Source organism: Myripristis murdjan, chromosome 4 (assembly GCF_902150065.1).
Source record: "Myripristis murdjan chromosome 4, fMyrMur1.1, whole genome shotgun sequence".
In the NCBI taxonomy this organism is placed as follows: Eukaryota; Metazoa; Chordata; class Actinopteri; order Holocentriformes; family Holocentridae; genus Myripristis; species Myripristis murdjan.
This window is the reverse complement of record NC_043983.1, coordinates 6,699,025-6,714,932: the sequence shown is the minus strand read 5'-3', so window position 1 is coordinate 6,714,932 and position 15,908 is coordinate 6,699,025. Positions and strand designations below refer to the sequence as shown.

Genomic DNA, 15,908 nt, shown 5'->3' with positions numbered 1-15,908 from the left:
TGCGCCTCTTTTTTCTTATTTTCTGCACCTGGATGTGTGCTTCTTTGATGCATAAATAACCTGCCAATGTTTATGAAGGCAATTGCGAAAGAAAGCTTCCTGGTGGGGGGCTTTATTACACTTTTATTTTTTTCCAAATCGTCCATTTGGTTTGAATTGTCTATGAAGTGCAGTGCAGGTCTGTCTCCTGATCTTTATTACTGGTACTAAAGAACAAACAGAGGGGCAGAGTGCAGCCAGCAGGTTTTTCATGGCTTATTTGATTTGATAATTCTGTTTCCCCCCTCTGGTTGGGGCACAGGAGCAGCCAGCTTGGGTGCCCCCCTCCCACTCCGCCTAAGCACAAAAGAGTATATTGCTCAAGGGTGCTCTGGCCTTACATACATACTACTCTGCCACTTGTGCACACCTAGAGAGTGGACTCAAACTCTTACATACCTATTTGTGAGTTTACAACTGTATCTCCCACTTCAATATCACACTTTAAAATTAAACCCAATTAAAATAGCATGATCACGTGACTCACTGTTGAATACACAGTGGGCATTCCAGCCTGTGAGAAGCCTCTGGCCTCTGCTGTGTCACACCAACCGTAATAACATAGCGACGGCAACGGAAGAACAACAATCAGCTGCTTTCTTTCTGCAACAAATTGCTTCCCCGCATCGGCATCCATTGTGCGTCCGGAATACTCGTCAAACAAGCGCGGGGGCTACTCATGATTAATCGGTTCAGAAAAACGACCCCTCCTTATTATTCCCGGCAGAGTGTAAACAAGTGCTGCTTTGACAAGGTTCCCGTCCTGCCCTGCACACTCGAGGGTATCGGCACAGTTCAACCGCTGTCAGAATGGAGTGTTTGTTGCCGCACAATGGTGGAATGACAAAGGGAGAGGGAATGAGAGCGGGAGAGCGACGCAGAGACAGACAGCAGGCCACCCTGTTAAGTCGCTCTCCCGTTTCAGCCGCCTTATCAATCACCGTTTTGTTCCTTTTGTGGTGTTTCTTAGTGGTCCGCTCCGGCACACGGGAAACTCTAACTGAGACTGTTGAGCTGCTGGTAAAGGCTCTGGGAGCGTGTGTGTGTGTGTGTGTGTGTGTGTGTGTGTACCAACACTTAGCTTAATCACCAGTAACCAGAGTTACTGGCATGGTCGTGTGAAGAGGTGTTTGTTTGTTTTTTGGAAGACACACATAGGGATTCACAAACTCACAAGAAAGGAAAGCAGGCAGTCGCACAAGGAAAGAATGGAGACAGACAGTCACACAGCCAACGCACACACACACACACACACACACACACACACACACTCTTGATTCTCACCTCAACATTCACAAACATGCAAGAATATATATCTCCCACATCAATAAAACATACTTCAGATCCACCAGAGTGACTCATAAACATGCAAGGATATATATCTTCCCTTTCAATCTCTCACACGCTTGCACACGCACACACTTCAGTTCCATCCCAGTCACTCAGACGCGCAGGAATATATATCTTCCCTTTCAATCACACACACACACACACACACACACACACACACACACACACACACAGTCACTACTGCCATACATGCCTGATGATAAATGACTAAACGTTGGGGTGTGTTTTCAACTGCCCCACATACGAGGCCTACGCGCTCCTAATTTGATACTTATTCCATGAAATAGTCATGTTGGGGGAAAATGGATGTGGATAGAGACAGACAGTCCCATACATCATTCTAATTATTCTTTAATAAACCTCTTATGAGCCAGGGAGCAGCTTGCAGGTAACTACTGCCACCTAGGGTTCAGAAAAGGTAAGACGCCCCCTTAGAGGTAAGGACGATATCCATGGACATTTAAAATAAGAATGAATTCCACTAAGTGCCAAAGATTAATCAAAGGCAAAGGGAGAACGAAAGGTGGATGGGGGGGAAAGAGAGACACGAGACGATAATTGAGTATATCCAACTGTATGTATTCTCCCTATCATTTTTCACCCGGGAAAATTCAATCGTGAGGGGTTGAATATTATTTGGAGAGCGCGGGGGGAGCACGTCAATTCCTTCTTAATCACCTTGAATACATAATTATGTTCCGCTGGGATGTTCCAGGGGTTTGAAAACACCTCTCGAATTTCCTGAGAAAATATCTGGGAGGCAGGGCGACCGTGCTTCAAAGCCTTCTCCCAAAATTTAAACGACTACTGTTAAGAGTTCTGTGAAAATATTAAAAAAAAAAAAACATACTTTTTATATTTTATTCTGCATCAATCAAACAGTTCTTTTGGAAAGCTTAAACAAGTGTGAGCCACAACTTATTCCACATTGGAAATGAACAAGGCTGCAGTGTGTATTTTCAAACGAAGGCAGCTGTAGTTTGTAATGGAAAGGTGTGTGTCTCTGTTGTGTGTGTAAGGGAGAGTGGGGAGAGATTACATGGTACTGTACCGGCAAAGGTTAATAGCTTCCATGTTGCAGCATATTTAAAAATATGTATGCACACATGCATATAGTGGCATTTGTTTACACGCGCCAGTGCCAAGTATAAACTCCCCACAAACAAAATCCCGCAACAAACACACACCCGCATGCACACACTCCTGCGGAAGAAAAGGAAGTCTGGATTATGTTGGCTTCCAGGGAGAGACGGGCAAACCAAACTCATCTTGAAACAATTGGGCAGGGAGCGGTGAAAGGAAAGAAAGTTGGAGGAAGGCCGGTGCCGGGCGAGGAGTCACTGCCGCTGGGGCCGTGGTCCAGCTGCAGTCTGCTGTCGCGCTGCACGTTCACACGCACACACACACACACACAAACAAACCAGTGCCAGGCTTGACCCCAACACGCCAGCCTCATTAGCTGCCAATCACTCTGCACACCCCGTCCTGGAGAGAGGGGGGGGGGGGGGGGGGGGGGGGGGGGGGATGGACAGAGGGGTGGCAATTATGTTGCAGCCGCCAACAAACAAACCCTGGAAAGGAGAGCGGTGATATACTGAGGGTGTGTTTCCGCGCATGTGTCTTCTTTTGTGTATGCATGCCTGTTCTGCGGCCTTAGATTGAGGGTGTGATGGCATTTTGATGCTCAACAATGCAATATGTAACACCGAGAATGGCGGAAAATAAGCTTGCCCCTCCTCCACCTTCTGTTCTTCTTCGCCCTCCTTCTTGCTCCAGTGCTTATTTACTTGGCCTGTTTGTGTGTTTTCAAAGTGCAAGTCCTCGCAGCCCCTCTGGGTGAATGAAAGGACCGGCTATGGTTTGATGGAAGGCAGATCAGAGTGGCGAACCCCACACGCGTATGCACCCTACAGAGGACTTACCCAAGAGGGACAAAGGGACACACACCAAAACGCATGGTGTACACACTCGCAGAAACACACTTAAACACAAAACGCCCGCGGCCGTATGCGTTCACAGACTTGTTCTTGTGCGGAGTGAACACAGATATCACACACTTGCTCGGCGCGCACACACACACATGCACACACTCCCGCTCATGCTCACACACACACCGACCCTGCCCCTAACAAGCAGGCCAACCGGCCTTTGAGCTGCCCGGCGCCCAGCACGGGAGAGAGACAGCCTCGCAGCGACCTGCCAGGTTTCTAATTATTCTCGCTCGCTACAAACACTTGTTCCTTCTTATTTAGAGCCAACCAGCTGGAGCTTTTTTTTTCTGCATGCAGGCCGGACGGCAAATAAAAAAACATGAAGTGTGCCAGAGCCTATAATGAGGCCGGGTCTCGACAGGTAGTCCGCTGGACCTGACATCGGGAGCAGCAAACTCCCATCAGGACCTTGTGAGAGCAATAAATTGCGCTCTCGGTCGGGTTCTGGCCCAAACGGACCGGGCGGATCATTTAAAGGAGCTGATTTACACATGTATGTTGCTCCTGTCACTGCCCCCCGTCACGCACCCCGCTCCTGGGCACCCAAAGTATTTTCTCTTTTCCCTCACACCATTTGACATTATTTGTCATGCTGGCTTACAGCACACGGGCCCTGGATCAACTTGAGAGAGGAGGGAAGGGGAGCAGGGGTGATAATGCCGTCCCATTGCTATATTTCTCCAATGAGTAAAAGCATTCCTTAGGACTCACCGTGGATTTGGAAAAGCCTGCTGTTCTCTTTGACCCAACCCCCCACCCTCGATTTTAAGGCACGGCACCACGTGCTCGCCAGGTTTGGAATTTATGAATAAGGACTGTTTGTGTCAGGCTGTCCTAAAAATGAACCCAATCCGTGCGTCTGTGCCTCCATTTTGTTTTTCCTCAAGTGTTTTGTAATTGCACTTTCACAATATAAAGAAAACTCTCGCTGAAGGCCTCAAAGCAAAAGCCTTGGCACAGACGACACAAACCACAGCCTAAACAGACTGTGCATGTATATGTGTGTGTGTGTGGGTGTGTGTGTGTGCGCGGGGGGGGTGTGTTTGTGTGCATGGTGAAGATCATGGCTCAGTGAAACGCCTTTCTTCTACGAGACACAGATGCCGTCTGGGCTGGTTTAATGAAAGTGAACGGTCTCGGGTTTCGCCATTTGAGTGTGTGTGTGTGTGTGTGTGTGTGTGTGTGTGCATACTGGTGTAGCGCTGATGTTTTGAATGTCAATAGGAGGTAAAACCTGTGTTGAAAACCCTGCTGAATTAAGATAAGGATCACACAAAAGCCTGTCTTTCTGTTTCTCCCTCATCTTCTCTCTTTCCCGCACTCGCTCCCAGCACAATGCGGCTGTTTGATGCCTGGCCTTGGTTTGGGAAACATCACTCCTGCCGTCTCTGTTTTCACCCCAGCGACAAGCTATTTAGCAGGTGTGTGCCGGTTCGTGGGACAGTCTTCCTGAATGGCGGCATTTATTTTCAGCGTATTCCCACTGATTTCTCTTTGTGTGTGTTCATTTGGAAAGAGCTGGGGGTCTCGCTGTGGTCGCGAGAGCAAGGCGACCACGTCCTCTCATCAAGGGTGTTTGCAGCACTACGCAATGTTGAAAAAAAAAAATAAATAAATAAATAAAAAAACTGAAAAAATGGTGACTACCTTCTGGAGGTGTAATTGGAAGATGTGCGACGCCATTACATTTCTTTTCCCTGCTCTGCCTCCTACACACAGGTCCACACAAATACAAACACAAAGAGCAGGAGTAATGGCATGTGACACTTTCTTTCATACGACACCATCCACCATTCAGGTATCCGGCTGGCTTTGAGTTTACGCAGGTTGAACTTTCATTTCCTGGCCGCGAGTTTGCATGTCCGACAACCGGCTCCGACGTTTTCAGCAGTAAGCGAGGGAGACGATGCAGGAACGCAGGGTCTGGCTAAAGCCCCCCCGACGAGGCGTTGGCACGCGTAAATTCAGGTTGACACCGGTAACGAAACCCGAGCCGCTAAAGTATGCAAACTCAAAACAAATCTGTACGGCCTGGATTGAAGTTGCGCTTTCTGACACAATTTTTTCAGTTTGCGGACTCACAGTGGGGTGACAAAAAAAAAAAAAAAAAATGGTGAAACGGGGTGAAATCCGTTCAATTTAGCCTAAAACGCTGTAAAATGATCTGCTTAAAAATTTAATTTGGACCTCAGGGCTTGCCATAGGGTACCATTTGTGGCAAAAAGCCTTTGGGCCTGGTGGTGTGCCACGTTCCTGCTGAATGGCTGCATGCGCCGACAGGTTAGAAAAGTGGTAATAAAGTTATTTTCAGGCCTGACAGAGTACGCAGTTAGGGACTGAGGAGGGGTTTCTACGCTAGCAACTATCCCCTGGCTAATCACTTGAATTTTAGAAATAAATGATTGTTGCTGTAAATGTTGCGTGAAAGAGAAGCAGGGTAGTGTGTGTGTGTGTGTGTGTGCGTAGGATGTTAATTGATGAGAGTTATGGAGGGCTGCTAGTAGCACAGGGGGGATCATTACTGCTGGAGTGGAACAACTGCATTCACGGCTGTTTGCCTTGTCTCACACGCACACACACACGCACCAAAATACACACACACAGCCACGGTGCACCAGCAGTCAGAGGGAACAACCCGCTCTTTCCCTCTCCGGTACATCCTTTTGTCATACAACTACTACGCCACCCAAAACAAGGAGTCGGGTAGGCTAATTATAACGCTCGTATTCCACGAGCACTCCACTAAAAACACCAACCGACTATCAAATATCACTTTTATTTGCTTTTTTCCCCCCCAAATCAGTGTTTTAAAGACAGATTTATATTTGGGTTGATGTGATGGAGGAAAAACAAACAATTATCCCAAAGGCATTTCCCATCTTTGAGTCGGTTTGTGTGTGTGTTGGAGGGGGGGTGCGCAAAAAAAAAAAAAAAAAGGCGCACAGCCACTTTGGGTTAAAGGATTTAGGTCACGCTTTAACTGACTGGCTGACATCAGGACGGTGAGGCAGAAATCCTGGAGTGGACTAGGCGCTCGCTCCTCGCTGCTGAATGACTGACACTTGAGAGACAGCGGGGTGGGTGTCTTGCTAGTCAACCTGCTGGTCTGACCTATATTTCTTCCCCTGTGTGTGTCGTGTGTATGTATGGGTAGAGGGGGGTTTGTGTCTTCTGTGCGTTTGTGTGTCAACGCATGCTTGTACCTTTGTGCTCGCGAGCTTCTTCACCAATGCGTAGGTGTGTATGAATGCATGCATTTCTAACTATGGGTTTATAACTGGGCGTGCGTGTGTGTGTGTGTGTGTGCATGCGTCTAAATTTAGGAATGTGTGCATGCATATTTGTGGCTGTGTGTGCTCCTCAGCCTGTATGTGTGAGTGTGCATGCGCGCAAGCCTTGTCAGTATGTTCAGCTCAGTGTGTTGAGTCTTTCCTTATGTAAAGATGTGCATAAATGCAGGATTGTGACTGTGATTGTGTGTGTGTGTGTGTGTGTGTGTATATGACTGCACAGTGTGCGGTATAGCAAAATCAGCGTGTTTATGGTTTCTGTCAGTGTGAAGCAGCGTCTCCCTCCATTCCGCTGTTGCCACATTACATCACTTTATGAGCCGCTGTCACTTCACCAGCGGCATGGACAGGTGAGACTGCACAGAATGCAGCGCTCCTCTCTCTGACTGACACACACACACACACACACACCCACCAAGACAACCAAGGCAGCAGGGGGCAACCCTTCCTATGTGACAATGCGCCTGACAATATAAATATCTTACAGTAAGTATTTTGAGACTGGAATAACATTTTATGAATGTCCAGAGTGACAGTTCTATTTTTTATTAATACTTGTTTTTTTTTTTTTATTAATATTTGTTTTGAATGTTTGTGTGTGTGTGAGGGGTTAAAAAGTGATACAGAAGTTTAATATGAATAAAATGAAAACACAAATTGAGACTGAATAACTGAATTACTTTACAATTCAAATGCCTTGAGATCACCATATGAAAGCACAAGAAACAAAATCCCCAAATTAATAAGCATTCCACTAACCAGTATAGCAAATGCATTCATTTATTCCAGCAAGGCCAAACTGTAAATGCTGTTTTTGGCCGCAGCAGCAATGAGAAGTAATTGCTAGGATAAACACACACACACACACACACACACACACACACACAGTTGTACCTCCAGTAGCCAGGGTTTGAGCTTGCGGTCCAGGATGATGTCAAAGCCCAGCACCTCAAAGCAGACACTGTCGCTCCCTGGTGGCTGGCCGGGGCGACACATGCGGTAGGCGTGCAGTACGTGGGGCTCCGCCACTATTAATGTCTTCACTACCAGCTCCTGGCAGCACACAAACAAACAAACAAACACACACACGCACGCAAACACAGAGGGAGAAGGAGAAAAAGAATTACTGAGCCGAAATGGCAAAAAGACCACAATCCGGTTGAAATGATTTCTCAGGCTGCGGCAAGAAAACAGCATTCATCATCAAAGAAGAGAAACTTACATTTTACTTTTTTATTTAGTCATGCATCCATTCATTCATTCACTCACCCTAAGTGCCTCTGTACAGACAGTGGGTGATATTTCTATAGTTGATGATTAAAGCCTTCTTAGACTGAAAATAGCGCAATTAGAGTCCAGCTCTAATTGCAGGCTGCCAGTAGCAAAGGATGACCGTACCTTTACATTTAGAGCCAGCCTCTGACAATGGACTAATCAGGAAACATAGGCCTGCTTTACAGAGGTACGGCTACTCGATCCTGTGATGTTCTCCTGTGTTTAGGATAGATAGATTCAGTGCTTTTCAACCCCGGCTGTATCAAAATGACGATTCCCATTATTTACAGGCGTACGGTTCCACCTCACGATCTAGTGACGAGAAAAGTGCCACTCTGGAGCAGCTGGCCTTCAAAGAATCCAGCAAGGCACTCCATTTCAACCACAGAAACTATTATAAATGTGTGTATAAATTATACATGACTGACTTAAAGGATAGGCTGGGTATTTTTCAATTGTCATCATCACCGCCTCATGGCCTCTTGCTAGCCTTTGACACAGTCCAATCATTTTGGTCACTCAAAAACTATTCTAAATGTCCTTTTTTTTTTCAAAACGACACTCACAGTACAGTTCAGGGGTGTCTATCTGTTTTTTTACATTTACTTAAAACACCTTTTGAAAATTAGCTGTTACTGTTACTTTGTCTCAAACTACTTTTTATAATGACCTCGGTACATCCTAAACATTTGTAAAGTTCCTGTCACAGTGAACAGTTTGGAGTTAGCAGCACAACGGTATGGTTATGTTGACATAAATGCAAAATTATACCTGTCAGAAAGCAGGGTTTGCAAAAATGTTTTGGGATAGTGGACAATTTCAGCACATAGCTGACTGTACAGTGAGTTTCCTGTTTTGAAAAAGGGCATTTCTGATGTTTTTTGAGAGGCCAAAATGATTGGACTGCGTTGAAGGCTAGCAAGAGGCCACAAAATAGTGGTGAGTTTCTGGTTATTAAAGCAAGCGGTGAGGCTGTGTGATAAGGGTACCTCGCCTATCCTTTACGTCAGTCAGTTTGTTGAAACTCCTGGTGTTACTGACATACAAACCTTTTGAAATTTGCACGCGCACACACACACACACACACACTACACTATGCTGGTGGGGCCTGTGTGGTTGCTCTTTACTCACACTCTATGTGTAAGCAAGCGTGTGTGTGTGTGTGTGTGTGTGTGTCTGTAGGGTTTGCACGTGTATTCGCTGGCTGTTACCTGCCTGCTTCCTCCCACTGTGTATATGGGATAAACATACACTCTGATACACACACACACGCACACACACAGCAAAGCCTCCTTCCCCAGTCAAGCCCCACACAGTACTGCTAGCCTGCTGTTCTGCTCTGTCCAGTTTGACTGCTGGGTGCAGGGGAGGGGCGGGGTGGTCTGGCCCCGGCCTGATAAGACAGCAACCCCCCACCCCCAAATCTATCTGCTGTCTGTCGCATACACACCTCCATCCATCCATCCATCTGTCCATCCTTCCAACCCGCAGGCTGCCCTGTACAAACACCTGCTCCCTCTATGCCCTAAGCCCCCAGCTCTGACCACTGTGTGTGTGTGTGTGTGTGTGTGTGTGTGTGTGTGAGAGAGAGAGAGAGAGAGAGAGAGAAACTGTTTTTCCCTGCTCCTATCATCTCTCTCCTATCCTCCTATATCCTGAGCCACCAGCAATGGCCAGTGCCCAGCACTGTACATGTCTGTGTCTGTGTGTGTTGTAATTGTTTTAAGCTTAGAGGCTTTAAAAGCCTCTCTGACTTTTTTTAAATCTCATCTGCACAAATTTTATATATATTTTTTTTTTCTTTTGTGTGTTTTCTTATTATTTCATTGCTGTTTTGATCACATCGCTGCTGTTTCTACTGCAGTTCAGCAGAGGCAGCAGGACGGCTGCTGGTCACTGAGTTCATCTCACAACGCGAGGATCCCATCCTGAGTTATATGGCCATAACTTCATCTATCAATAATAAGGTATTTAAGTCCTAGATGGATAATGTATGGCAAAATCAAATTAAAGGCCAAACTAGACTATATTAAACTAAACCGTTTGTTTACATGTGTGTTTAAAGAGGAAAGCAAATTATTCAGAAAAGGCCCAGATCCCTTAACTAACCTTAGCATGAGATAACCCGTGCCCAAACTTATTTATCTCCACCCAGTTTATGAGCACTGGTCTAAGACTGTGGTTGTTCTAACTGCTCGTCCGGTCTGAAACTATGAATCAGGTGTTCTCCGTGCCTGCAGCTCAATGACATTGGCATTCAGAGGCAAATTTTAGGCAAAAATATAAATCAATATGTTTTGCCTTACTGTTAAAGTAATCTATAAATAGCATTAGTTACTCAAAAAAAATCATCTGCCATCCATTAAAAGAATTCATGTGTTCTTTTATGGCAATTTAATGCACAACTGTGTTTTTTAGTGCAGAACCTCAGAAAACCCTGCAATTTCAACTGAAAGCTAAAGCAAAAAGAGGCTCATTTAAAAAAAATAAATAAATAAATTTTTTAGTGGCACAAGAAATACAGCCTTTCTTTCTTTTTGGATGTCCACCCAAAAAAATCTCAGCCTCACAGCTGAAATAAGGCACATTCTCTGAACGGGATTATTCCAACGGAACAGAGTTAGTTATTTCATTAAACTGATTAATTAGATTTTTTCCCATATAACGTAATGATGCAAAAAATTGTCTTACAAAAGGTAGTGTCTTTAGACACTTAGAAAATTCCTAAAATTAAATTGCAGACCATAATTGCTGCTCTTTTTTTTTTTTTTAAGTTACCACTGTCAAAACAGCTTTAGAAGCTTTTTATGAACATTCAAGGGCATTTTTGCTCTGTTCATTTTTAATTCCATCATGTGGTGTGTGTGTGTGTGTGTGTGTGTGTGTGTGTGTGTGTGTGTTTTGAGTAAAATCCATGTAACTAGCTAATTTGCAGTCAGACATTGCTCTTGAAATTACACCCACATAAAAATGCTGCTGTTTGGCTGGTCAAACCTTGCACACCCCATACAGTCAGTCAATAATACCTGGATATGAAAGAGATGTCAATGACTCACATCAAAAAAACCTACACACACCAACACACACAGACACGCAATATTCTTAATCCCCAGAGACAATCTTTTGGCAAACAAACTCTTTGACCATGACCATCGGCGGAAAGAGTCAATATGGCCTGCTAGGTCTGTACGGGAACAAAATGAGAGAGGAGAGATGAAAGGAGAGAGAGAGGAGTGAGAGCAGAGAGCATGAACACAGAGTTGAACAAAGCGCAGTGTGTGAGCACCATCGGACAGCGCTCGGAACAGAGTGGAACAACTTCTGAGGAAAGAGTGTAAAAAAAGAGACTGTGAGAGAGCAAGAGAACAAGAGGACAGTCTGGCTGAGCCACGCACTGAGACTGTAACTGAGGGTCAAGAAAGATAAAGAGAGAGAGAAGAAAAAAGAAAAGGAAAGGAAAGAGAAGGAAAGGAATGGGGAAGGAAAGGAAAGAAGAAACAACAGGAAGAGAGGGTGTGAGTAACAGGGAAAAATGAGAAGGAAAGTCATAGCAGATGAAAACAGCTCGAATACCTTGACATAACAGAGATAGTGAAGAGATGGAGAGATCATATAGGATGGAGGAGAGAGAAAATATTATATTAAAGCCCTTTGAGACTGTAAACAGTGATTTAGGGCTATTAATAAACTTGAACTTGTATTAGGAGAGGAGAAGGAGGAAAAGAGAAAAACCTAGTCTAATAAAGCACCGAGCGCCAAGAGAGCAAGGGCTGTATTTTCGTGAACCAATTGTGTGGCACAAAGTGTAGTCAAAGTCAGAGCTCTGTGCTCCCCTGGGCTGGTAATCCAGAATACTGTGTTTGTGTCGCTCCATTCACTTCCATAGCACAACAAAACAGGTCCCAAAATAACACTTTTAGCACATAACGAAATACAAACAAAGTGGATTATGTCAATATAAAAAACGTCAAGTCCCAGTAGTACACATTTATTGAGTAAATTAAAAGTTTTCTTTTCTTGTAATTTCCTGTTTGAAATGGAAAGTAGATCCGGCGGGTAGTGTCTACAGGAAACTTCCATAGTAACCTTGTGCCAAAAATGAATGGCCTCATAATGCTTACACAAATAATGATAATCATACCAAAAAATGGTACCAGGGCTTGCTTGCTTTCTTTTATGTGCTACAAGTGTTATTTTGGGAGCTGTTTTGCTATGGACGTGACTAGAGAAACTGAAATACAATATTATGGATTAGTAGCCCGGAGGAGCAACCACATGAGTTTATTCTGCCCCCAGGTGGACCTGAACCCGGTGGTTACCTGGATGTGATATCCAGATATCCAAAGAAGAAGTTCAATTTTGCTTAAAATTAAAGGAGAACGACTGCCCAATGAAGCAAATATGTCAGTGACATTAGAAGAACAGACTAATACAAGATGTTAACAGCAGGGACAGTTACAGGCTACAGGGGGAGGGCTGACAACTTTATGTTCGAGGACAGTCATTCACATCACAGACCCTTGCATATACAGTTTGAAAACTGCTATATCGTATTTTTCCTGCTTGAGCAATTTATGTCAAGATCAAGTTCACATCAGCAAAAACATCTGGTAGGAGTGCGATTGGAACAGAATCTGTTCACGTAGACATGGCTTCGTAAAGCCACAAAACTTTAATTCTACACGCTTTTGATGTGGTCTGAGCAAGTGGGCAACACACCCACAAATCGCAGTAGTGCTTGACACCAGAATTGTGTGTTACAACTGTGTTGCTTCATCATAACCAGCACGCCCCCTACTGTACCTTGCCTCCAACTTAGGTGCAGTCAAGTTCCCGGCAAGTCAGCAAAATACTACGGACAATAAAAAAATAGCTGAGTGCAGCCGACAAAAATGCCAATTCTCTGGTGCAAAGCTCTACTATGTGGCATCACAAAAATATAGCCCCTAGACTCAAAAGCAAAAAGGAACTCTGTTCAGCAACAACAAAAAGGAATGATAAATCTGAAGGAGAAAAGAAACTGAAGATAGAAATGGTGGCTTGAGGGTCTGCACGACAGACCATAATAACCAATGGGATTTGATTTGAGGGTTGAACGCTGTTAGCATGAGAACAGACAGTAATACAGAGAACAAGCACTGAGGGACCATACAACCTAGATGACTATGGACAGAGGGACAAAGAGCCAAGGTAGATAGAAGGAGAGAGACTGAGCAAGAGAAAGCGAAAGAAATGAAAAGGAGGGATGGACCAGTGAGAAAGAATGAGACAGATGAATAGAGGGAGAACCAGAGAAAGAAACAGGAGAAAAAAGGAGTCATTGGGAGAAAAGCAACGGAAAGAAAGAATGAGCAAGGACGGGATGGAGGTGAAAAAATAAATTAACCAGGAACACGAGGTAAAAGACGTCTTGAAACAGACAATGATGAAAGAAAATGACCATGATAAAAGTGTTTGGATGAGCTGAGAATAGCGCCGGATAGGGAGAGGTCACCCTTCCAGGAATGATGCTTTTGACGGGCTGTTCCTGGAGCTAAACAAAGCTCTGAAGTTTGTGAATTGCTGTCATAACAAAAGCCATCAAACCTTGGTTGTGTATTGTATGATGTGTATTGTGGGCAATGCGTGGGGGCTGGAGAACCTATGTGTATGTATGCAAGCGTGCCTGCAGATGTGTTCGTGTGCAGCTCGCATTTGCAGTGTCTTTTTTATGCTTTGTTATGATACCGCACATGCATGGTTTTGTGGAAGTGCGCATCTGCTACTCTACGTCTATGCAGGACTACTTTTCTGTTTGTGCCAGTGTGGGTGGACAACCCACTTACAGAGACGTCGCCCCAGAACTTGGCCACATCATAGTCGTTGGTGCGGAGGAACTCGGTGAACCAGCCAATGGACCTCTTGCTACCTTTGTCGACCGTCTCGTCCCGCTCGAAGTTCTCATTGTGTTTGTTAACCGAGTAGTTGGTCAGATGCATGTAAAGCTGGCTCTGTGGAGACAGAAAGGGGAGAGGGGGGTGCAATTATGTTTTAGGCCTTCATGTCTGTCTGAATCTCTCTCTGCCTCTCAAACAATACCAATCTATATTGTAATAACACCAGTCCCTACAGCAGTGTAACAACTCCATCAGCTGTGACTTGGTACATGAAGTCCGAATACAGATCTGAACCAAGAATGACTGTGGTTGCACTTAATTAGGTAAATAACTTGCTCAAGCTTTTTAAAATCAGGATGCAAGTCTACTTACAAAAGTATACTGATGGTTAAATACACATTTGGCAATTTTCAACTGGCACATGCTCATTATGATTTTTACAAGGTCTGTGCACAGTTGTGGTTGCTGTTTTCTTTATTGCAATTACCTTGAGATTTCTAATTATAGTAATTACACTATTATCTCAAGAAAACAAATGAGCGGTTCTGCTAAGATCACCTTTTCAACTTTTATCCCATTGCTGTTGCTTTCATGAGAGGCAAGCCTGTAAACTTGTAGGTCAAAAATTAATCAAAACTGGGACTGACCGTGTTGGAGATACTGTATCACAATTGTTAAATGTATTAAATTTGACTTCAGTCAAGATATAACACAGGCAGAAATTGCGAAGAAAAAAAAAAGTGATTACCTAATTAAGTTGTGGTCTCAAGAAAACCACTATTTGTTGCCAAATGATAATGAGATATATTGAGATAACAAGGTAGTTAAGTTGTGATAAGAGGAGTAAAATAAAAGCTGGCAATCACTGCTGCTCTTGGCTTCGGTACATATTGACAATTCAAGTATTTCTTTGAACTACCTCAGGTGCTGTACTTAACTTACCCGGCACAAGTAGCAGGTAAAATGAAAACAAAAATGAAACAAGCCTCATACAGCTCTGCTGAATCAAGTGGAGAGTTTAGCGCCTGGATCAGCACCAGCTCAGTACTTGTTGTTGAGGAAGGTGTCACAAGGCAGTCTGAGCGACAGTTCTGCTGGTCTTTTTGTCTGAGTTTTGTCGGTGTGCTTGTGTTTCTCTGTATTTGTTTTCATGTCAATCAGTCTGTTCTGTCTGTATGTGTCTGTTCCTGGTCTCCACCCCCTGCGCTCTGTCAGCTCAGTCTGGTCCACACCTGCTCTGCCTCAGCAGTCAAGCTCACCTGGTTCGCATCAGTTTGTCACCTCACAGTAGATCTACTCTGCACTGATCATCAGTCCCTGCTGGATTAGCTCTGTGCACACGGTGTAGTACCAGAGAAGTCTAGCCTTTCTTGATTTAAGTCATTTTGTCTGCTGGTTTGCCCATTTTCGTAATCCTTGTTTCCATCACGTGCAGTTCTACCAGCCAGCCTGCCACGCCAACCAAGCCCGCCAGCAGCTCATCATCCTGGATCCCTGTTACACCATATACCCCTCCTGGACTGTTTTCACCATCACAGTCTGTTCATAGTAAATATTGTTTGTTCTGTCATGCTCAGAGTCTGCTCCTTGGGTTCTTCTGCTAAACCTGACAGAAGGTCTGCACAGCAACCCCTCAGTTACAAGCTAAACTATCAAAATCCTATCATTTCCATACCAAGCAGGCCAATGGTAGCTACACCATGCTTTAATATAGCATAATAAAGCAGAGCTGCCCGTGAAGGTGCTCTTTACTGTCATTACAAGTACGTCAGTGATGCCCATAACCACAGCAAACAACATCCTCATGGGTGCTAAGGCTTCTGTCCCATGAGATCCCATTCCAATGCATGTGTATTGAATAAAAAGTTTTCTCCAAAGTAGAATATGTGGATGAGTATACAGGAGCAAGCAAAAATCATCATTTAGTAGCCCCCTGGTAACCACAACAGATGGAGCAGTAAAAAATAAAGGACAGCTAGCTGTGTTTTATGGGAATTATCAATGCTGCATATTAAAAATTTCAACATTTTGCTGAGGCTCTTATTCAGAACGACTTATGATTGCAACAATGGAACATTTTATTTCTA

General features: G+C 44.4%; 1 protein-coding gene across 1 annotated transcript in view; it reads right to left on the bottom strand.

The window, feature by feature from the left end:
- The window catches only part of ttll7 (tubulin tyrosine ligase-like family, member 7), a 69,397-nt gene that overhangs the window by 40,812 nt on the left and 12,677 nt on the right, over positions 1–15,908 (bottom strand). Inside the window, exons 7-8 of the mRNA XM_030048997.1 lie at positions 13,771–13,935; positions 7,565–7,723 (exon numbers count right to left, since the gene is read on the bottom strand). Of these exons, the coding sequence (XP_029904857.1) occupies positions 7,565–7,723; positions 13,771–13,935 (324 nt within the window). The remainder of the gene's footprint in view (positions 1–7,564; positions 7,724–13,770; positions 13,936–15,908) is intronic.